At 43.6% G+C, this 24372-nt stretch overlaps 1 protein-coding gene across 4 annotated transcripts in view; it reads left to right on the top strand.

Moving 5' to 3' along the window:
* The first annotated feature begins 691 nt into the window (after positions 1–691).
* The window catches only part of MAN2C1 (mannosidase alpha class 2C member 1), a 35222-nt gene continuing 11541 nt past the window's right edge, over positions 692–24372 (top strand). Inside the window, exons 1-9 of one of the 4 annotated variants that reach the window (XM_036737019.1) lie at positions 692–848; positions 5476–5601; positions 10268–10391; positions 11353–11423; positions 13716–13893; positions 14585–14774; positions 21188–21294; positions 21826–21936; positions 24164–24256. In XM_036737019.1, coding sequence (XP_036592914.1) covers positions 742–848; positions 5476–5601; positions 10268–10391; positions 11353–11423; positions 13716–13893; positions 14585–14774; positions 21188–21294; positions 21826–21936; positions 24164–24256 — 1107 coding nt within the window. In that variant the 5' untranslated portion in view covers positions 692–741. Of the gene's footprint in view, positions 849–5475; positions 5602–10267; positions 10392–11352; positions 11424–13715; positions 13894–14584; positions 14775–21187; positions 21295–21825; positions 21937–24163; positions 24257–24372 lie in introns of those variants that run through there. The other 3 variants (XM_036737020.1, XM_036737017.1, XM_036737018.1) reach the window with 3 other exon arrangements.

Raw genomic sequence — 24372 nt, 5'->3', positions numbered from 1 at the left:
GAACTTAATAATTGTGTGCAACATGGGCAAGTTACATCAATCCATATTAAGCACTTAATATGTGCCAGGCACAGGGGATACAAAGAAGCAGCAAATGTCCCTGCCCTCAAGGAGCCCCCAAAGGAATGGCGTACAAAGAAGCTTACCCCTACCGGGTAAGTGGGGAATAATTAACAGAGGGACCGAAAATGGGAAATAAGGGGGTCGGGGAAGGCTTCCTGCAGAGGGCATCGGCCGGGTCGCAGTGCCTCGGTTCCCAAAGAACGCTGTAGGCAAGTCCACTCAAGAGCTGCCCACGTGTAACTTCGGCTTCGGGTGGACGGCCATCGCGAATGCGCAGCCTGGGGTCCGAGCTGGGGTTCCACCCGCCCAGCTACCTGGGGAAGCAGGACCACCTGCCCCTGGCTGGTGCGAGGTGAACTGCAGACCACGCACAACCGCGGAGGGAAGCAGCTTCGTGCTTCGAAGGAAGCACACCTGGTTGTGAATCCACTCGCGACGCTTCCACGGGTGCACCGAAGGGCAGCGTACCTAGAAGGCCCCGGCGGCCTTTCCCGTTCCCTGGTTCCACCACCTACGAGGAGCGCCGAAGGCTCTCGGACTCCTCGAGGGTGGAGCCCAGGTAGCGGCGGGGCGGGGCGGGGCGCGGCGCGGCGCTCACGCATGCGCGCGGGTGCCCCTCCCTCCCCCCCGCCCCTGAGCGGAAGGAGCCGGCTGACGGCGGCCATTGCGGCTGCGGCGATGGCGGCGGCCCCGGCCTTGGTGCTGAAGCACCGCCGCACCACCTTGGAGCGGGTGGAGAAGTTCCTGTCGCCCCTCTACTTCACCGACTGCAACCTGTGGGGCAGGTGAGGGCCCGGACGGGCCTGAGGGCGGGCGGCCAGAGGCCGGGGAGGCCCAGGCGGGCTCCGGCCTGCCCTTCCGGGGCGGGCGAAGCTCCTGCCGCCCCACCCCCATCCCCGGGCGCCCCAGAAATGCGCGTAGTCCTGGAGCAATTTCCGCCTAACGACCCCGGCTGCCAGTGACGTCAGGATCGCCACGTCCCGCCCCCTCCGGCACGAGATGGGGACGGAGGTGGGGGCAGGCCCCGAGAGAGGGGAAGGCGCCGAACCGGGGCTGTGACCCGCGTCTGCGGACCGGCCGGGGGGCGGGGCGGAGGGCCGGCTCTCTGCTACCGGCCTCAGTTTCTCCTCCTCTAAGGCGCGGGGTGGTCCAGGCTTCCCACCCCAGCGCGGTAGACCTGGAGGGTGCTTCCGAGGGCATCGAGGACCCCTCGTGTCTTGAACCGCCGAGCTTGTGCCTTGTCCAAGGTCACGCTAGCGGCAAGCAGAGGCAGCCCAAGAGCGGGGGTCCTGTCCTGTGGCCCCCAGGGCCCCATCCCTTTCTGAGACCCAGAATGCTAGAGCCAGGTGTCTGGGAAATCAAGTCCAATGGTTCCCAACAATTTCTGTTTCAGCCATTTTCAACCAAAAAATATGATGTTAACCCCATGAATAATTTAATACTACTCTTAATTTTCTTTCATTCAACAAGTATTTAAAATAACCACAATCGTAAATCTTGCACAGAAAACTCCAAGTTAAAATTGTACATCATGTAATTACAAAATTTTAATTCCACCTGTAATTATGAAAGCCCTAACTATAAAATTTAAGTTGTTATTTACTACATAAAGTGCCGTTAAAGAATTTTTAACTCGAATACCTCTTACCGACTTTGCAACCCCATAGTGAACCACTAAATGGATGGGTCCAACTCTGTTGGCTCCCCTCCCAAGGGTCTGGCGTTAAGTGAAGCAGCAATGACCCTATAATTGAATAGTATTGTAGCATTGACGGTGCTGTATGAATATCTCATTTCATTGGCATCTTGACAACTCCGAGGAAGCCATCATGATCATTTCCCCTTCTTTATATTTCAATACTTGCCCAGATCCATTATATCATTGATACAGATATGGCCGTCAAAGACAACACCGCCTGCCTATGCTTTCTCATTCTGTGACTTGCTTCCATATATTTCCACAGATTTTTCCATAGGCATCGTATGCAACGTGCTCAGGGCCTTCCTCTAGGTATTTTCACATTCTGTGAACATAAGTTCAACACTCTAGCCGTCCATTTGTTATACCTTGCTCTGGATCCATGATGAACAAACAGCCTGTTTCCTTTGTTGGTCATACATCTTCTGGATGATAGCTTTACCTAGCTTCTGACACAGACTTGTTTATTGTTCCTACCCTGCAACCCACTTAGACCCATCACTCATGTCTCCGTGGCATTTTGAACCATGCATAGTGTTGATTGTTCTATTCCATGAAGAGGCAGCATGTATAGTGGAGAAAGTGACAGGCTTGGAGGCTCCCCTACCCCCAGATCACAGGCTTGTTTTTTTCTTCTGTAAAATGAGGATAATAAAACCTTTTTTGCCAACCCTACAGGCTGTTATGAGGATTCAAATGAGACAAGTTTGTGAAAGTACTTCCCAAACGCTAAAGCACAATACCAGTTATTCTTATTTCTTGGTTTGCAAAAGCTCTAAAACAACAATGGAAGAATCTTGGGGTTAAAATGATAGGTTTGGGATTATTGAGGAGGTCTCATGGTACAGCAGAAAGACTGCTGAATTTGGAATGAGAGGACCTGGCTCTGTCACCATCTGCTTTGTGAATTGGGGTATGTCAGTAATTTCTCCTGGACTTATTTTCCTCATCCACAAAATAAATAAATAGAGGGTGGAGTGGGTGGGAGGAATTAAATGATTTTGAAGGTCCCTACCACTTCCAAATTTATGATTTCTATGAGAGTCCTGCCTAATTTCCCAAAAGCAGTCCACTGTCTGTCTGTCTCTCTTAAAGATAACTTCTGGGTCCATTTCATTGCCCAGATCCTGACTCTGTCCATTCAGCTGCGTGTTGTGAGTCAGGCAATGAGTGGTCTTCATCAAGTTAGTTTTTCCTGTATATACTGTTAAGGCGAATGCCTTTGAGGAGTTGGGGATCTCATTTAGGAGGCTTTGTAGATTCCAGGGACTTAATATCACCCACAAACAGGAACATCTGGAGGAGCTTACCACCCATACAAACGTCCTCTTCTGTTTGGACTTTGTATTGAATGTTCTCCATGACAGGGAACATGGTTTGGTCCAGGATATTACTTTCTAGTATTGTGTCTTGTTGGCACTGATAATCAGAGGATCCTTAAGCAAAGTTATTTTTGTTGTTGCTTCTTCAAGGAATCTTCTATAACCTTACCATAGGAATAAAGTGACACCTTGGGGAGGAAGAACATTTAAGGCTGTATTTTGCTCTACTGAAACATATTCTTTGACAGACAAACACAATGGGATCTTAAATTCTAGCATCTTGGTGTTGTTTGTGTGACTGATGATATCTGTTGTAGAGTGTTGTTTATAAAAGCCTACTTGTTCTCATATTTGAATTGGATACCCTTGACATATGTGTAGATAATGCTCACAAAGATTTTATCTAGATGAGAAAATAGGCATATAGGTCAGTTATTATTGATGACAGTACCAAACTTGATTTTTTTCCAGTCATTCAGTATCTTCCCCTTGTTCAGATCCCTCAAAAGTTGATCCTTCAGCACTCTCAAAATTGTGTTGCTTCCAGGATGGAATTCCTCTCTGTACCTGGTCTGGTCCCGCTGTTCTTCATATCTTTGTCATAGGATTATAAGATCCTAAACTTAGAACTAACGGTAATTTATAGGCTAGGGTAAGTGGGAGCCAGCTCGTGTTGGCTCACAAGGGCTGGTAAATTTTAATTCAGTAAACATTAACACCTAGGTGCTGGGCACTATGCTAAGTGCTGGGGCTACAAATAAGAAAAAGACAGCCCCTATCCTCAAGAAGCTTACTGTCTGATAGGGGAAGACCTTACACAAAAGGGAAGCAGAAAGGAGGGTAAAAAAAAAAAAAGCACCATGAGGTCCCTGATGCTGGGGGCATGATATTTTGTGGAATTGAAATAAAGCTGAGCTGCTCTTGGAAAATGGAGAGTTCCCTGGGAAGTTCAGAGCCCTCCATAAAGGAAGGCTTTGGAAGGAGTTTGTTGCTCTACCCTTCAGCCCGCCAGGCAGAGAGGAGAGTTGAGAAGGTGTTCAGTATCAAAAACTGAGTCAGTCTGCATAGGGACGAGATTTCAGGAGATCGCCTTATCCTGGAGGAGACAGTTGCCTAGAGGGAAAACTAAGCAGAGGCACTTGATGGATAATGGAGAATTTCCTGAAAAAAGGTACATTTTCATTGTGGGCATTTACCTCAGCAAATGCTATAAATCAGGGCTAGAATTACTGTTTTGTTGATTGTCTAGACTTAAGAAAGTGATGGAAACATTACTGATGAGGATTAAACGTAAGTGTGTCAGGTATGCGTTTTTTTCTCCAAACAGCTGGTCCATAAGCACTTACCAGCACTTCCCTACTTCTGGGTCATCTTATCAACCCCCTCATTTGACAGATGATCCCCAAAAGGTTTGGTGACTTGTCCAGGCCACACAGGGTCATAAGCGGCAGGATTCAGTGACTTGAACTCCAATGTTCTTTACACTCTCCCCTTCCTCAGTCCAAATGTGGTATTAGTACTGTCGTTAATAAAGATAAGAATTTGTCACCAAAATGGTTCATTCTCATTTGTTGTCTTCCTAGATTCATCTTTCAGTGCTCTTGTGATGATCTATCTTAATTTGGTCTTATGCCAACCTTTCATCAAACTTTTTTTTTCCTCAAGGATCAAAATGAGTGTGGGTACTGAATCCATGGTTATTTCTTTCCCCTTACTTCTATAACTTCTCACTTTTATGAGATGATTCTGTTTATAACTTTACCATTTTGCTTTGTATAGTTTCACAAATGAATTTATATTCTAAACTAGCTTTGCCCTTGGCTTTCATGTTCTCTTCTTGGCAAGGAGATCGATAACCACACAAAGGAAAATAGAGGAAACTGAAAAGATTAAGAGACTTGCCCAGGGTCACACAGCTAGTCAGTGTCTGAGGTAGGATTTGAACTCACCTCTTCCTGACTCCAAATCCAGTACCCCATCAGCTGAATTGAATTTGATGATCCTATTCATACTTCCTTGGGACAGCAAGCATGTTGTGTTGTCTGGTCTATATTCTTAATCTTGCTAGTGTGATAGAACTTGCCAGAGGTGAGTACTCAGGGTAACTGTTGTGTCAGAATGAGGCATCAGAATAGGTCTTTTATCCTAACTTTATAGGTGAGGAAACAGTCTTGGAGAGGTGAAATGGGTGTTCAGTGCTCATTTCTACCACACCCCCTCCTGTGCATGAACGTGCATGTGATTGTTTGGAGAGGGGCTTTCTGTCCACGCGCCCCCATTCCCCTGCACTCTTGTCAGAGCTGGAAAGAGCTCTGAATTTTATACAGGCCCACAAATGTTTGATTACATACATACATACATACATGCACATGTTTGTGTCTCTTTTCCCAGGCTCTACGGAGACAGTTGCCCTGTGACTTCACTGTCTTGCTTCACGACACCGGAACGGATGCCATATGAACAGGCTATTCAGCAAAACTTCCACAAGGTCAAAGTTGGTGATACCTTTGGACCCACGTAGGTAACAGGGTTTGGGGACAAGGCAAAGTGGGGAAAACATTTTAAAAAATCAGAAATAACCAGTGGAGCATACAGTAAGCCCCTTTTTCTCTAGTGATGATGAAGAATGATTGAGAAAAAATGAAAGAATCTGAGAAGCTCCATTTTATGTCTTTGATTATCCATTGGTTAGAACAAAGATCATAGAATTGTAGATTTAGAGCCAAGATGGACTTAGAGATCATCTGGTTCATTTTTGCTTTTTATACTCAGAGCCTACAATAGTGCCTTGCACAAAACAGGTGTTTATTAAGTGTTTGTTTAATTGAAGTGAATTTTATTGATGAGGAAACAAGGCCAGAGAACAGGAAGTGATTCGCACTCGGTCACATGGGTGGCTGAGCTGGCGTCCAGATTCTCATTAGAGAATTAGAATTAGAACCTGTGACCATAAAGGATCCATTTAGTCCATCAAGTTAAGCACCTTACCTGATGCATGAATCCCATCTAAAGCTTCTTTTGCTCACTCCCACACAAATCAGCCCATTTCAGTATTAGGCAGTTCTAATTGTTAGCAAGTTTTTTCTTATCTTGAACTGAAATCTATCTCCCTGTCACTTCTCCTGATTGTTCCTAGTTCAGCTATCTAGAGGCACCTAGAATGTGGCTAATCCCACTCCCCTGTGAGAATCTTTCCAACTTTTGGGAACAGCAGTATCTTCCGCTGGTTAAACTTCATTGGGTTCTTCAAACACATCTGACGTGGTTTTGAATTTTCTCCCTGCCTCGACTTATGGCAGCGTTCCTCCTAAATTGGGACACCCAGATTGGGGCTCATATGCTTAGCAGCTGAATATTGGGAAATGATCACTTTCCTTGTTCTACATGTCCGACTCATGTTCAGTGGGTTGCCTGCATTCTACATAAGTGCAGTTTATTTTTTGAGTCTCAATATATAGACCTTTATATTTGTTCTTTTTAAAATAATAGGTCTTCATTGCTGTATTTTGCTTTTATATTGCTTGCATTTCCCCTTTATCCTTCCTATAAGCCATTTCTTATAACAGATTTTTTTTAAATGAGGAAGAAGAGAAGAAAAATTTCAGCAAAACATTCTACACATTGAAAAAATCTGATTCTATATGCAGTGTTCCATACCAATGACCCCAACCTCTAGGAGTAGGGCAGGGGGAGATTTATAGCTTTTCATTGGGGTTAAACTTGTTCTTTATAATTTCATAGCATTTATTTTCAGTTGTTTTGTAGTCATTCTTTGTAGTTATATAGTCATTGTACATAGTGCTTATATTTATTCTTGTTAAATTGCATTTTGTTGTTCTCACATTATTGTTCCAATGTGTCACAAATCACTTTGAATTTGGATTCTCCCTTTCAGTATTTGCTGTGTCACTTAGGTGAGCTAATGAGGTGGAGCAATGCAGCAGAAACATTTTCCTGGTCTATCACCAGGCCTGGTCTCTGCTCTCAAAGCAGCCTCAGTCATTTATCAGAATGTCTTCCTGAATACTTATATCCATTCCTGAATGTCAGATGGCATGACAAAAAGGGCTCACATTTTCTGACAGCTTGAGATGTCATGCCTACCTGTGAAATGGCTAGGTCAAGAGAATTGAGAGCTTTGTGCAAGGTCGTAGGGCAAGGGGCCAAATAGGATATCAATACCTGTGTTTCACTCTCAGGACTTTGTGTCTTGTTGAGCAGCTCAGGCTAACAGACATGAAACAGAGAGCAGAGATTGTCCCTGTCGGTTCATTCTCCTCATGCACTCCTCTAATCACATCATTCCATTGCTTAGTAACTTTTAAGGGCTCTCCACTGGCTTTGCATAAACTCCTTCAAACATTTGAGACCTCCACAGCCTAGCTCTATCTTACTCTGACTCGGCTGGCTTTATCCCATGCTTTTCTTTCCCATTCTCTGTGATTCAGCCCAACTGGACTGTTCACAGTTTGATGAACACACTGCAGGCATCCTTGCCATTGCTTTTGGAAGCACTGTTCTCTGTGTCCAGAGTGACCTCCCTTCTTCCCTCCCTCCCTGCTGAAATCATCTTTGTCCTTCAAGACCTTGCTCAAACCTACCTTTCCTGTGAAACTGTGTCCCCAGCTGGAGGGGACTTTCCTCCATTTTATTCTTGAGCATTTTATTCACCTCTCTCTTAGAGAACATATCATATTCTGTTTTCTATGTATGTTCATCCCCTCCATTTGAAGACTGTAAGCTGCTTGTGGGCAAGGGCTTTGTTTCTTTTACTGTCCTTTACCAGTCTTACGCTTATTAGACATTTGTTAAATTCAAGAGAATAGTACAAGATTTCTTGTTCTTTTCTCTCAAACTCTTATTTGAAGTAGTCAGGAAAGGGCTCATGAGAGGAGGGAGTGTGTGCTTTTTAAAAAAAAAATAAAATATGGTTAAATTGCTTGGAGAATTTTTGAGACATCCCTTAAGATCACAGTAGAGATCCATCCAGCATCATTACCTCCTTGGGTTGGGAATCCTTAGAATCTCTGGGACAATGCTTACTCAAATTCAAAAGTCAAAGACATGCGGACCACTGAATGGAAATCATTTGAGATTCAAAGCTAACGCAGATCACTAAATTCCAGGGCCTGGTGATAGACCAGGAAGATATTTCTGTTGGAAATATCTGGGGGAGAGGGACTCCCCCAAGTGACACAGTAACATAGAATCCAAATTTGAAATGATCTTTGAGAGACTAGAACAATAGTGTGAGACCAACAAAATGAAATTTAACAAGAATAAATAGAAGCAGCATGCACAATGACAATATAACTATAAAGAATGACTACAAAATGTTCAAAACTAAATAATCTCTGTGTATATATCATAGTTCATAGAAAGAGTGAAGGCCATTTTGGGGTTGTGGGCATGAGGAACAAGGCTGGCTGCTGAGCTTCAGTGTTTAAGTTTGTCAGCCATTTCACTACTCCAGACCTGCTCCTTTCTGCACTCTGCTGCCAGGTTATCCTCATGGATCCCTGGTCAGTTCCTTACTCATAAACTTTCCGGGATTCCTTATCACCTCCATTACACTCCTGAATCTGGTGCTCAGGACATCCCACAGTCTAGGCCTCCTGCCTTCCTTTCCAGTCTTACCTCTTATGTAGGAAGCTTCTTTTCTAGTGGAGTCATATTCCTAACGACATTTAGCATAGTGCCTTGACATAGAAGGTGTCTAATAAATGCTGGCTGATTATTCCTCTCCTTCTTTGAGTATGATGCCTTCTCCCCTTCTTTCCACTTAGGGTTTAGAACTGGGAAAGGCTTTAAAGAACATGCAGCCCCTTCCTTTTTGGATGAAAAAATTGAGGCTCATAGAAGGGACTTACCCAGTCATAGAGACAGTAAGGAGCAGAGCCTGGATTCAGACTTACCCCTCTGATTCTTTCTGCTGTGCTCAGCTCCCAGATTGCTGCATCAGAAGGCAGAGCTAACTTCAATCCCTTTTTTCCTTCCTAAGGGTGAGGCGATAACTTCTATGATTTGAGTAGGAGTGCTGGACTAGCCGGGGCAGGCAGCACTTCTCAATCTGAGCTGTTTTAGACCTGTATGCTCAGTGTGATTATTGTTGGGGAATTAGACCTGTCAAGGGATTTCTTCTCACTTATCTCCCTTTAGCACAGATTTTAATGTTGCAGACTTAGTGATCTTACACTTCTTATGCCTCTGGGACCACCATACTGTATCACATTTTTAAAGCCTGTTCCAGAGAAGCCCCATGGCAATCACATTTGAAGCTCAGAAAATGAGCACAGACTTACTAAGTGAACTTATTTTATATCTGATGCTCTGTCAGTCCAGTGATGACCCTGAACATTTCACCTGTCCAAATACTGTTCAAGGTTCAGAAACTCTCTTAAATTTCTTTTTTATCCTTCGTAGCATCCAGCACAATCCCAGATACTACACTTTTTCCCACATCAGCCTTTGTTCACACTCTTCCCTCAAATTTATGTTTTCTTTCTCTTTGTGTGCCATGGACTCTTTTGTCAGTCTAGTGAGACCTGTGGACCTCTTCTCAGAATCTTGTTTTCAAATGTGCGCGCATGTGTGTGTGTGTGTGTGTGTGTGTGTGTATAATTACAAAGCGAAGAAAAGGTTAGGGAAAATAAAGATGTCACTTTTTCCCTTCCATAGGTCCCCGGAACTCTCACTGTGCCTTCATTTCCTCCATGCTTCCTCTCCCAATTTTCAGATTTCAAGTCTTAGCTCCTTCAAGAATCCTTCCAGGGCTACTTGAGCTAAACTCATCAGACACTATCTGGTCCTTATCACCCTAGCCATGCACTCCACATGTTAGCATTTGACTGTTTTCTAGTTGTTTTGTGTGTGAATCTTCTCTTACGGACTCCAGAAAGAGTATTATTTATGACTTTTTTCATTTGTCCTTCCCAGTACCCAACATAGCCCTAGAATGCACTCAATAAATCCTTAGTGATTGTGCTGACCTGATATGGTAAACTCCTTGAGAGTGAAATTTACCAGCTTTTTCTCCATGCTCTGCAGTCTTGGTTTCATTGTGCCTGGAAGAGAAGCAGGTCTCTATTGACAATTTAAATTGAAATTGACTTTATGTTTCCCAAACCAAAGTCTCTTGGTCCTGTGCTCTCTCACCCTGGCCTCTCCTTTGTGTCTCTTGTAGATGGTGGACTTGCTGGTTCCGAGTGGAGCTGACTATCCCCAAAACTTGGATCAATCAGGAAATTCACTTTCTCTGGGAGAGTGATGGAGAAGGCCTGTTGTGGAGGAATGGGGAACCAGTCCAGGTGAGACAGCAAATATGAATCCTTCCTAGGCTTGTTTCCATAACTGAGTACTGCCAGAGGACAGTTTAAAGCTCCTGTCTCCAAAGAACATGGGAACTGGGAGGCCCAAAAGTCTTGCCAGTCCCCTCCCTGGTGGGGAATGGTCTGGATTTCTTTTGCCCTGTGGTTCTTGAGAGTCTGGAACGCAATCACTTTTTAAACACCATTGCTCAAACTGGCCCTCCTGAGACTGGGAAGTTAGGGAACTTAGTGAGCTCAAGGTTGGGGGACGGGGTGGCTCAGAGCTGTGGGTTCTGTACCCAGGCCTGCCTCTGACTGGCTGAAAGTCATAGACTGACTTTCCTTCTCTAATCTCCAGGTCTCCACTCCTTAGGGGAATAATGATTACAAACGATTGGGTATTGTCTCCATCAGTTAGCAGAGTCTTTGGTCTTTGACTTTTCAAAGGTTTCAAAACTGCTCCTAAACAGTTATCCTATTTGCTTCTCATAACCTTCCTGTGAGATACACAGGCCTGGGGGTAATTTTCCTATTTTATGGATAGAAAAAGTAGGACCCAAACCAGTTAAGTGACCTGCCAGGTCTCACAAAACATCAGTAGTAGATTTGGGACTAGAGCTAAATTCTCAAGATTCCTGGGACAGGGTTCTTCCTGTCATTACTACCACTTAGAAAGGCCAGTTGGTTTCCTTCTAATAAACTCTGACTTTTAAAGATGTAGAAACTTGCTGCTCAAGGGGAAGGTTAAGTGGCTAAGGAGACTGTGTGCATAGGTTCCTTGTTAACCACAGCCCCTGACTCTTGAGAACTACTGATCTAGAGCTGGAGAAAAGATGGATGGAAACACCCTATGGGGAAGAGGTGATAAAAGGACTCCCAATCACATCTGGGCCCCTGTCCAGTCATCTGCCTAAGTTGGTAGCTGAGGGGACTCAGGACCAGATCTCTCCTCCCCACTCAGGGTTTGACCAAATTGGGTGAGAAGACCAGCTACGTCCTGACTGACAAGATGAAGGAAGGAGACCCCTGGAGGCGAGTGTGAATCCCTTGCGGGGAGGGAGGGAGTACCTGAGGGAATCAGCCCCCAAAAGTAGCAAAGCTAATGGAATTTGGGGTTTGGCATTGCCAGGTAGGAATGGAATACCTGCTAGTTGAAGTTATAATAAACCTATGTGGGCACAAATTAACATACATGTATCCATCTGCATGCACAACAATACCAACCAAATTAACATTTCTTCAGAAATCTTCAGGTTATCTAACCTTTGCTCATTACCTACGAAATAAAATTCACATTGCTTAGCTCGGCATGCAAGGCCCTCTGTGGTCTTGCTCCAGTCAGTGTTTCCAGGCTTATTTCATACTACTCATCTTCACCTACTCTGCATTGCCAGACTAAACAACTAGGTATTCACCAAATCCATGCCACCATTTCCCACTTCTTTACATGTGCACACATCACCCCTTGAGCCTGAAATGAACACTTTCTGCATCTATCTGACTCTTCAAATCATTTCCTTCCTTGAAAGCTGCCTCAGCTGCCACGTCTCCAGCAAGGCCTTCCTGATTTCCTCAGCTACAATTTCTTGTGCCTCTCTGGCCTCCTCTTTGTTTTTTCTTATACTCACTTTTAGTATTCCCTGTAGGTTTTAGTCCCCTGCTAGATTGCAGATTCACTGGGGCAGAGCCTGGGAGCATAGATGTTGAATTACATTTGGAACACAATATGAAGTCACACACAGCCATCCCTTCAATCAGTTAAATAATGAACAAGCACCTACTAAGTACTTGTTATGGTCCAGACATCTGGATGATGTATAACTTGGATAATTGAGAAATGGACTAGATTTTTAGGCAAACATACAGCATAGATCACTCCCTGTGCCAGTGTCCACAGTGAGCAAGAACAACTAGAAAACTCACTAATTATACCTTTGTGCACATGCCTATTCTCAAGGCCACTTATTGGTTTAATCAGTGCCATCTGTTTTGGTCACATGAAAATGGTTGAACCTTGATTACTAGTCTAAAACATAAAACTCATGAAACCCAAACATCCTTGTGAAATACTGACGAGCTCACTCACTAGAACATAAGTGCCTTGGGGGTGAAGACCAAGTCTTATCTAAATGATCTATTTGTCTCAGCATCTAGCACAGCGTATTTTACACAGTAGGCATCCTTTAAATTGAATTAAAATACAAAGGTCTGTCTTTTTGTGGAGGGAGGAAGAGCAGTAATTTCAGCAGCCACTTAGGCAGGTGCTTCAGATTTCAGTGGGCTCTTTCTGCAGTTAGATGGTTCATGATTCTTCCAGGCCAGCTCATTTGTTTGACTCTTGTCCATGTCCTCTCATAAATCTTCCATAAAGAATCTGTTCAACTTCTAGAGCTTTGCTTCCTTTCTTTGAACATTCTATACCTTCTAGTGCCAATCTTAGACTTTCTCTTCATTAACCCTCCCTCTTGTTATGTGACTGACTCACTTCCTTTTCTGCTCATGTATTTCTTGGATGATGTCTTTTATGCCAATATCTATGCCCATCGTTTTTGGTAATATGCTGCTTCCATCCACCATTTCATTTTAGGTCCCCAGCAGTGTAAATTCTTCAGAGATTGCTCTGTTTTGTGATTTGCTGCCGTATGACATCACCAGGAAAATGTTGCTGTTTAAAAAGATGGGGTTTTGTGGCAAATGAATAGTTTGGGATAATTGACAATACTGTGCAGTTTCTTAAGTGCAATTTTAACATCCTCTCTTTGGGCCTCCCCAGTGCTCTGCCCATCCATGGGGCCTGACCAAGAGAGATTCATCGATATACTTTCAGTAGGGCACAGTGCAGGAGTTTGCTCATTTTTCTCCCCTACTGGAGGTTCATTAGCTAGTGGTCAGTTTTTAGCCATAAAATCTCTTAATTAGATCTATATCTGTGATTCCATTGGTGTAGGAACTCCTGATGGGGAAAACCCTACCAGTAAAGATCAGGCACTCCTTTTTTAATTTGTAGTCAGAGAATTGCCTGAGAGGTTAAACAACTTTTCTTGGGTCACACAGATTTTACTGACTTTGAAGCCGATGCTATCCATTTGGCCACACTGCCTCAATGATTTAAAGAAAACATTTGTAACAACAATACTTGTATATAACAATAGTGATTTGATGTTGGAGCTGTTTTATTTCCCTTTGCTCTGACTTATTAGGTATCCCTGGGGGTGAGAGGAAGCAGTTGGATGATTTCCCTTTTATCTTCAGGGTCCTGGGCCGCACTCTTTGCTTTTCCCCCTGAATCACTTTTTACAGTTCTGACAATTTCTCCTTCTGCAGCCTGACACTGTATGTAGAAACTGCCTGCAATGGGGTCTTTGGGGCTGGAAAAGGCAGCATGATTGCACCACCTGACAATGAGAAGAGATTCAGTGTGACCCGGGCTGAGATAGCGGTGTACCACCGGAATGTTCACGAACTGATGATGGATATGGAAATCCTCCTGGGCATGGCCAAGGTAGCTAATGGCCCCTTTGTCACATCTTTTTCCATCATTGAACAAAGAGATCTGAGCACCTACTGTGTGCCCACCCCTGTGACAGGAGAAAAGGAGGCCGAGAAAATAACACTGTGTCATACTCTAATTTAGGCCACATATTCGTAGAGTTAAGAGAAGGGAGAGGTGAGTGTGGGCCAGAATAGTCAGTGAAGGCTTCACAGAAGAGCTGGATGTTGAAGGATGGTAGAATTTGAATAGGCAGAGACGAGTGAAGGGAAAGGGAGAAGAGGAGCGAGGAGGAGGAGGACGATGGGCTGGGAGCAAGTCAGGCAAGGGGGAGCATCCTGAGCAAAGGTAGAGAGACAAACGAGCGTGGTGTGTACTTGGTTCATGGAAATCAAGCTGGCAGGAAACAGAAGGCATGTTGGGGGCAGCAGTGGGCACTGGGGCTAGAGCCACATCGAAATGGCTTTGAATGCCAGAGTGAGGAGCAGACAATTTCAGTTTTGAATATGGGAATAGCAACAATGAAAGCTGTTTTTTTAAGGTGTTTCTATTGGAGAAAAAGGAAGATAAAGAAGAAAATGTTTTGTCCGTAGACAGATCTTCTAAAAGGTCATAGGATGAAGTCAGACCCTCCTGAAAGCTTTCTCTGCTCTCTCTTGTATAAGCCTTATGTGTCCCTTTTCTGCCCTCCTGCCCCAACTAGTGCCTTGGGGAGGGCAGCCAGCGGAGCTTCCAAGCCCTCTACACCGCCAACCAGATGGTGAACGTGTGTAACCCGACTGAACCTGATACCTTTTCGACAGCCCGTTCCCTGGCATCGGGTATCTTCCGCCAGCGCAATGGGGACAGCCAGCACACCATTCATGCCATAGGGCACTGCCACATTGACTCAGGTATGAAGGGTGCTGGGCAGGGGGAAGGAAGGTCTGTGTGCGGAGGAAGAACTCTTTAGGGAGCTAGTGGAGCTGGGTAGGAATGGGGAGGGAGAGACATGGCCAGGATAAAGAGGCTGGACTGGGAGTCAGGAAACCTGGGTTCTAGGACCAGCTCTGCCACTTAGTCCATACGTGACCCAGTCAGGTACTTCGGCTGCCTGAAATGTCGTTTCCTCATCTTCCAAATGAGGGAGTTAAACTAGATGATTCCTAGGGTCCCTTCTAGCCCTACCGTCCTCTGTTCTATTTTCTAAAGTTGTTTCCAGCTCTAAAATTCTGTGATTTTGAGGTCTTTTCCACATTTACATTTATATTTCATGTTCTAGAGGTCCCTTCCAAATCTAACATTCTGTGATTCTTTGAACCCTCCTTAGTCCTGCACTAAGGGGTGTGCTGGAACCATCTCTGAGGGGCTTTCGAGACATTGTTAAATTTTCAGTGTGAGCTTTATGCCTCAGAAATCAGAAACTGCTACAAATCAGGCTTTGGTTTATTGTTTTGCTGATTGTCTAGCCTTAACAAAGTGTTCATAATGTAAATTAAACTCGATAGCGTACATGCACCTGTTTATCCCCCCTCCTCCTTGCCCCCCAAACAAGTTGTTGACCATTTCTCAGCACACTTCTATGTTGCCATATAAACTTGGGCTTTAGGGGCTTGAGCTCAGCAGGAATGCAGGAGAAAGGTCAGGGAACAGTCTTCACCAGACTAGGGGCCTGGTAACTGGGGACTAAAAACAACAAGAATGATAATAATAACAGGCATTTTTATATTCTTTTGCTTTAAATATATATATACAGTATATATAATATACAGTATCCCTGCCTGTACCAAAAGAAGTCTCTAGTTAGAGAGAGTGGTTAGGGAGCATGTTCATTTTGGGTTGTCGCCTTATTTCTTTAAGGATACTAGCATGTCAGTTAGCATTTTGGAAAAGGCTTATGAACAAATATGTATTGAATGCTTCCAATGGATCAGTAAGGCTGGATTAAAAGAAGTAAAAGTGATGGTTCCTGACCTTGAGAAACAGAATGCCAAGGAGTACTTTAATTCATCCATGCATTCATTCGTTCGGTGTCTACTGAGCCTGTTATATGTAAGGCTTCTTGGTGATTCCAGGATGAATGAAAAATGGTCACATTTCTCCCAGAAACTGTGTTCCCCCAGTGGCATCTTTGACTTCCATCCACATGGAGCTTAATCTATAATTGAATACTGATTGTAGAGCTCGGAGTAAGGGCAGCAGAGGAGGTCAGAGCAGGTAACAGATGGTGGAAGGCTAAGTTTGTGAACCCCTAGAGGAGACAGGACCTGAGCTGAAGAGCTGAAGGAGACAGAGGGCAAGTCAGCTTAGGTTTGGGAAGGTGCAAAGTCTGAAGACTTTGAGGTCAGTGTGAGTGATCATGATGTGTGCAGGAGAGGGTGAGAGCTGCCTGACTACCGGGGAAAAGGTGCTGCAAGCTAGAGAAGGGAAGGGAGGTCACACCATGGAGGGCATGAGAAACAGACTGGTTCGAAAAAGAATCCATGTGCCTCTTTTTCTGCTACAAATCTGTGATCTCATTGCTGTAAGTCAGTCCTTCCTCTGAAGGGCAGCTCCCAAACCCATCAGTGCCTTCTCACTCTGTGAGACTTGTCCGTATCCTAGAGTCCATCTTCCATCGAGCGTGTTGTCATGTAGATTGTCATTGTGTGTCAGTGGGTAGGGCCTCCTTCTCTGCTGTTTTTTGCCATTTTTTCCATGGTAATTCTTTTTTGGTCATAGCCTATTCATGCTTACCACCTATCTCTCCATTGGGTTTCCTAAAATTGAGAAATTTGATTTTTATTTATGAGCAAGAATAATTATGCGCTTTCTTTTTTTAAAAAATCTACTATGGAATATAATTAAATAATAGGAGGTTAATTCATCAATCAACAAATAGTTATTAAGCATCTTCTGTGTGACAGGCAGTGCGCTAGATTCCGAGCACACACAGACAAAAGTAAACTTTAGCCCCTGCCTAGAAGGAACTTACATTCTGTCCAAGAAGATGATGTATACAATACAGATAGATGCAGAATCAATATAAAAGAAATAAAAGGTAGTTTAGGGAGAGTGGATGCCAGTATTTGGGAGGATTAGGAAAGACTTCATGTAGACAGTCATGTTTGTGTAACAGGAAACAATCCAGTCTATCAGCAGCATATTAAAAAATGTTCCAAGTCACTAATAATTAGAGAAATCCAAATTAAAACCACTCTGAGGTTCTACTTCACACCCATCTGATTGTCAAAGATGACAAAAGAGGAAAATGACTACTGTTTGAGAGGCTGTAGGAAAACAGGCACAGGCACACTCATGGACAGTAGAGCCTTGAATTTTTCTATCCATTCTGAAAAGTGGTGTGAAACTATACTCAGAAAGTCAATAAACTGGGCATACCCTTTGACTCAGTTATACCACCACTAGCTTTTATCTCAAAGAGATCAAACAAGAAAAAAGGACCCATATATACAAAAAATATTTATAGCATCTTTTAAAAATGTTTTTATTTTCAATTCCAAATTCTTTCTCTCCCTTGACCCCTCTCACCCATCGAGAAAGCAAGAAAAAAATACATATATGAAGTCACGCAAACGTATTTCCTCATTAGCCATGTTCCTGCCTCCATCTCTCCTAAAAAAAACCCCAAGAAATATGAAGAAGAAAAATGCTTCAGTCTGCACTCTGAGTCCATCAGTTCTCTATCTGGAGGTGGATAGCATTTCATATCATGAATCCTTTGGCATTGTGGTAGTTCGTTGTATTGATCAGAGTTACTGAATCTTTCACAGTTGATTATCTTTACAATATTGCTATTACTGTGTAGATTATTTCCTGGTTCTGCTTACTTCACTTTGTGTCAGTTCATATTAGTCTTCCTGTAAAAGTATTTCTGAAACTATCTCCTTCATCATTTCTCATAGCACAATAATATTTCATCACAATTATATACCATAACTTGTTTAGCTGTCCCCCAGTTAGTGGGCATCCCTGTCTCCAATTCTTTACCACACGAAGAGCTGCTATAAATATTTTTTTCATATGGGTCATTTTCCTTTGATCTCGAGTATAGATCTAGTAGTTGTATTGCTAGGTCAAACACAGGGTGTGCACAGTTTTAAAAAAATTTATCTACTTTCAGTTTACAACATTCAGTTCCACAAGCTTTTGAGTTCCGAATTTTCTCCCCCTCCCTCCTCTCCACCCTCCCTAAGATGGCATGCAATCTGATATATGTACATTCACATTAAACATATTTTTACATTAGTCACGTTGCAAAGAAGAATTATAACCAAAGGAATGAACCACGAGAAAGAAGAAACAAAACAAAACAAAAAAGAGAGAGCAAATAATCTGCTTCAGTCTGTATTCAGACTCCATAATTCTTTCTCTGGATGTGGAGAGCATTTTCTTTCATGAACCTTTTGAAGTTGTCTTAGAACCTTGCATTGCTGAGAGGAGCCAAGTCTATCAAAGTTAGTCATGGGTGTGCACAGTTTTATAGTTTTTTGGGCACGGTTCCAAATTGTTCTCCAGAATGGTAGGACAAGTTCACAGCTCCACCAACAATGCATTGATTTCATCCTCTGAAAACTTCCTGTTCATATCCTTTGATCATTTGTTGATTGGGAAATGGCCCCTATTTTTATAAATTTGGCTCAGTTCTCTACATATTTGAGAAACGAGGCCTTTATTAGAAAAATTCGCTACAAAATTCCTCTCCCTCCTCCCTCCCATTTTCTACTCTTCTACTCTGGCTGCTTTGGTTTTATTTGTGCAAAAACTTTTTAATTTTATGTAATCAAAATTATTCATTTTGCCTTCTGTCACTATCTACAATTTTACCTAACCTACTTATCTGAAGCCATTTCCAATTAAGTTACTAAAAAACTATCTTACTGAGTTATAAAATTTGTTGTTAGAAAAAATAATAACAAAGATCATTTGGAAGAACAAGAGGTCAGGAACTTCAAAAAAAACAGGGAAAAAAGATGTAAAGGAAGCAGATTCAATAGTATCAGATTTTAAACTACACTATAAAGAGAAAGTATTGTTGAAGTGTAAAATGGATAATTTTGATTACTTTAAGTTAAAATTTTCTTGTATAAATAAAACCTATGCAGCCAAGGGGAAAACCCAGCACCCTGAAGTTCATAACATTCATTTAGTTCGGGGGAAAACAAAACCAGCACCCCAAACTTCAGAATAAAAGACAAACAAATTACAAATATCAACAGACAGACCCAATACAATTCATAGTTACCAACATCTAGGTTCAACCCGAGAGCTTAGGCTGACCCAGAGTCACGCTTGCTACTGCTGCCATGCCAACCGGAAAAGGAAAAAGGATCTTCAAGCCGTCTTCTCCCCTCTTATAGAGTTTTTGACATCATCAAGCACCGCCTGAATTACCAGGGCCGATTGGTTCTTGAGTTGGCCCCTCCCCCTAGGACCCTGGGAGGTTCACCTAGGTTAACACCCAATAGGGCATGGCTCTGGAGTCAACACCTCCCCTCAGCCAGCCCCATGAATCATCACACAGGAAGTTCTCTGCACCCAGGCATGGGTCTCTGGGCTTCCTGCCCTGGAAGAGGTCCAGCAGGCCCAGCACCCAGCAAGGCTCAATGAGATAAACTGAGTCACTCAAAGAAAACAAAGGCCACTCTGGTCACAGAGGGCCATTTTGTATTTCTCTTTGTTTCATGGATAACCGTTGCCAAAAATTTTGTCTCAAAGTGACCAAACTGCTGATGATGAACTTCTTGGTACATAACCAGGCCTGACCTCAGATAGCAAGGCATAGTCTTTTGTCTTGTGGCATAGATTTTCAAGAAACCAGTTTCACTTTCACACCAAGATAAGGAATCAAGACTAGGACTTTGTGAAGGATGTTACAACACCAGAGTAAAATTTTGTAAAGAGATTTCTTCAGTGCAACACCTAAAGCAATAAAATGTCATATTCAAAATTTATCCATAGGTCATATACTCATAATCATAGAACTTAGAGCTGACCATAACCTTAAGCGATCATCTAGTCTGGTACCCTGCCTTTAATACAGGTTTGCACAGCCTGCGGCCCACAGGTCACTTACAGCCTGTATGGACACACCAGAGGATTTCGGGCTGCCTGCAAAAAACATAGTGGATGTTTTCCTGTACACTTTTCATGGGCCACCTGAAATCCTTTGGCAAGCTGCAGGTTGTGCAGGCCTGCTATATTTAATAAGATAGTCTTGTGTATTTTGTAGCTGAAGCAACTGAGGCTAAATAACTCAAGTACTTACCCAGTCCAGTAAATTAGTGGTAGAGAGGAAGACCAGAACCCAGTGTATTGACTCTTAATGCAGTGTTCTGTATGACACCATGAAATATAAAAATATTGTCTTCAGAAAAATATACATTAAATTTAGAGTTCCTTAGCTTTTAGAGCTTGAAATATGTTGGCATCTATCATACTACCAGTTTTGATTCTGTCTTCCTATAAAAGGAAAACTCCTTTGTTATCTTTTTTTGGGGGGGGGCGCGGCAATCAGGGTTAAGTGATTTGCTCAGAGTGACACAGTTAATAAGTGTCTGAGGTTGGATTTAAACTCAGGTCCTCCTGACTCCAGGGCCAGTGCTCTATCCATTGTGCCACCTAGCTGCCCCAAAATTCCTTTATTATCTTGAAAATTCAACCCCTAAGTCTCTTCCAAGTTCTTTCTGAACTTGATGAATGATTTTTGTCAAAAACATGTGGAGAGAGAACGTTCCTACTTATGGTGAAAGAGCTCTAGGAGACGTAGACTCAGACTACTGTATTTGAGAGTTGGAAAGGCCACCAGCAGCCTTCTAGTCCAATTTACCCAAAAGGAATCCCCATACGACATTCCCAACAAGTAGTCCTCCAGCCTCTGTATCAGAGCTGATAACTCGGTATCCTTTCCAGGAGGCCGTATGATGTAATAGAGAAAGTGCTGGGCTAGGAGGCAGGAGACACTGACTAACTGTAGGATCGGAGGAAAGTCACTCAACCTCTCTGGGCTTCGGTTTTCTCGTCTGTAGTGAAATTAATGCTATTTACTTCTGGGGGGTTGTGGAGTGGGTGGATTTGAGATTTAAATAAAATAAGTGAGATAACGGTAAAATGAGGGAAAAGAAGTCACTATGTACATGGAGATTGCTAAGGTCCCCAAAGAAGCCTAGGTTAAGGGAAAATAACTGGCTGTTGTGTCTCTGTTATAGGTGAGGGAGGGTTGAATGCATTCACAGTGCTCTGAGCCTTTGGTTGACATTCTGTTTTGAGATTGGGAGAAGAAAGGGATATGATTTGCTAGGACAGTGTCCTTTCTCTTCCCTCTTAGCTTGGCTCTGGCCCTTCAAGGAGACAATCCGGAAATGTGCTCGTAGTTGGTCATCAGCCATCCGACTCATGGAGAAGAACCCACAGTTCACATTTGCCTGCTCTCAGGTAAGAGTAGGAAGATACCTGTGGTTCATTCTGTCATGGCCCTTTAGTGCTCTTCTCTGGGTGTAATCTTTAGTGTAGAGAAAGGTATTTGGGCTTTTGTTTCTGAAGACCTCCGTGATACAAAGGGTGGGAGCTTCTAATCATAGTCTAAGTCATTGGTTGGAGGTATCATTGGCTGAATCCTGGGGCCTAAATCTTCACCCAAAGGTTTTCCACCTTTATTCTTGCACCAAGAATATAACTTAATGGGAATCTACCTAGCCTACTTTATAGGAATCTGACATCCTTATTTAACCAGAACTTCACTCCAATTTGGAAAGGAAGGATAAGAAGCGGCCTGTCCTAACTTAGGGCTTTAAATCCAATTTGAGCCATGTTGAGTCAGGACAGAAGGCTGGAGGAATGGTGGATTCATTCATTCTCTTGCTGAAGCTTACATTTCTGCCCTCTGACTCATGCTGTCCAGGGCTGAGGGACAAAAAGCCTTTACAAGAGAGCTATTAATATAGTTTATTTATTCTCCATTCCCAGGCACAACAGTACGAGTGGGTGAAGAGGTACTATCCCAGCTTATATGCCCAGGTCAAGGAGTACATCCGAACAGGACAGTTTATTCCCGTGGGTGGCACTTGGGTCGAGATGGTAAGAACTAGGCACCTCCCTGGCTGGCACATACAAAGTTCTTTGCATCCTCCCTTCCTGATCTCACCCTTTCTTCCCACCTCCAACATTTCTGAGGACACTACTTGTGACAAGGACCCTCTATGGGCTGTCTGCAGGTTTCTGTCAGTCAGCCAGCCAGTCATTGCTTTCGCCCTTGATTATAGTCAGTGTAATCACACTGTCCTCCTCAACCAAACTATGTTCTCCATTGGGGTCTTTGGCCTTTCTTCCTCCTTAAATAAATACTTTGTTGAGTGGAATTGAATCATTAAGTTTAAGCCCTTGCTGAGCACCTCCTCTTTGTTCCTCCCCGTTACAGGTTAGACTGTTGGGGACAGAGAGGAGAAGCAGATCAGTCTTTTTATTTGGGAAGCTCATGGACTAATTAAGGAGATAAGACCCACACAGTCAGTCAGTCAGTCAGTCAGCAAGCATTTAGAGTGCCAGGCACTGTTGTAGGCTGCAGAGGTTACAAAGCCAGAGACGTAGGCCCTGCTTTCAAGGAACTTACCTCCTCTCAGGAGGGATACCATGAACTTTGGGAAAGAGTGACCCAATGGAAAGCCACTGAAATTTGTTTCTGTTGCCTCTTATCTCCCTCTATCTCCCCTGCCTTTTCACTCCTTTCTTTGTCCTCTTCCCTTCCCTTTCCAGCTCAGCTTCCCAATTCTCTTAGGTTGGCTTAGGCCTAGGGCATGAGTTATTGAAGGATTCTTTTTTCCAGTAGGGACTTGTAGAGAATAACGCCCTATTTTCTAGACAGGGAAAAGAGGCCTTTCCAAGTTCACGTCATACATATGAACTTCACACATCATACCTCGTAGGCACTCACCTACTCTGACCATACACAAACCTGGCCTTGATCGCTGTCCTCAGGGAACTTAGACTGTAGTGATGTGGACAGGCCAGGAGAACAGACATACATTAAAATCAGGTTGGGCAGATCCCATGCCATCCATTAGTCAATATCTCAAGGTTGACATAGATTCCATCAGTCCCTTAGGGGAAGAGTAAGTGATACTCACAATTGTCTTTGCTGAGTAGTAACATTCCATTTAGCAAACATTAAGTTCCTGCTGTGTACAGAGTACTGTGCTAGGTCCTAGGGGAGGTGTAAAGTTTAGATAACACATTTAGATACCTACATTCTTGGAACATCTAGCCTTGTAGGTAGGTAAGGATAATTATGATACATAACATTATATGATTAAGTGCATTTTGTTAAGTTGTTTCAGTTGTCTCTGTCTCTTTGTGACTCCGTTTGGGGTTTTCTTAGCAAAGATGCTGGAGGGTTTGCCATTTCATTCTCCAGCTTATTTTACAGATGAGGAAAATGAGGCAGACAGGGTTAAGTGGCTTGCCTAGGGTCACACAGCTAGGAAATATCTGAAGGTAGAATCAAACTCAGGTTTTCCTGACTCCAAGCTCAGCACTCTCTCTGCTACACCGCCTAGCTGCCCCCGTAAATGCATTAGAAAATTGCAAAACAAAATGCTGTGTGAGAGTGTAAAGGTACAGTCAGAGGGATCAGAGAAAGCTACCTGGAGGAAGTAACATTGGAGCCCTAAAGGAATGGTAGGGATTTAATAAGTGGGAAGGGAGGATATTCCAGGCACAGAAAAACACAGAGACTGTTCAGAGGCTACCTGTTAGTTCACTTGGGCTCTGGGGTAGTAATCTTGACATTGCAGAGGCAGCTGGCAACCAGATTGTGAAGGGCTTTGAACACTTGGCAAGGTGGCAGAACTTATTCAGGAGAAAATAGGGAGTAACTGCAGGTTTTTGAGTAGAAGAGCACCGTGACTAGGCCTTACTGTATAGGAAAGGTTATTCTCCATTGACCTGAAGGGCCAATTGGAGTTGGGCAAAGACCTATTAGAAAGCCAATGCAGCAGCAGCCCATATAAGTGGTAGTAGATGCCTGTGCTAGGGTGTGGCAATGAGGATAGCCAGGAAGATGCTGATAAAAGAGATGTGGAGGTGAAGTTGATAGGACTTGGCACTGGCTGAGTGATGGTGTGCCTCAGACAGAAGGCGTGAAATGCAAAGGATGAATGGGTTTGGAGGGAAGATAATAAACGTAGATAGATTACGTTGTGGAGTTTAAAGTAGAACACCCTGTCAGGGGACACCCATCCAGAGATGTAGGTCTGCCCCTCTGATGTAGAGAGAGTCAGAGATTGTGGGGTGACTTTTGCTCACTCAGGATGGGAATCTTCCCAGTGGAGAGTCCATGGTGAGACAGTTCCTTCAAGGACAGAACTTCTTCCTTCAGGAATTTGGAAAAGTGTGTTCTGAGGTAAGTCCTCCTCCATCCATCTTTCTGCAGCCCCTGGGCTCCATTCCCATCCCCTGTCTTGGTGACACTGGGCAGAGGGCAGCCCAAACTAGCCTGCATCGTATTGGCATTCCAGG

The sequence above is a fragment of the Trichosurus vulpecula genome, chromosome 8, assembly GCF_011100635.1.
Source record: "Trichosurus vulpecula isolate mTriVul1 chromosome 8, mTriVul1.pri, whole genome shotgun sequence".
NCBI classification, from domain to species: domain Eukaryota; kingdom Metazoa; phylum Chordata; class Mammalia; order Diprotodontia; family Phalangeridae; genus Trichosurus; species Trichosurus vulpecula.
This window is presented reverse-complemented; position numbering and strand designations above follow the sequence as displayed.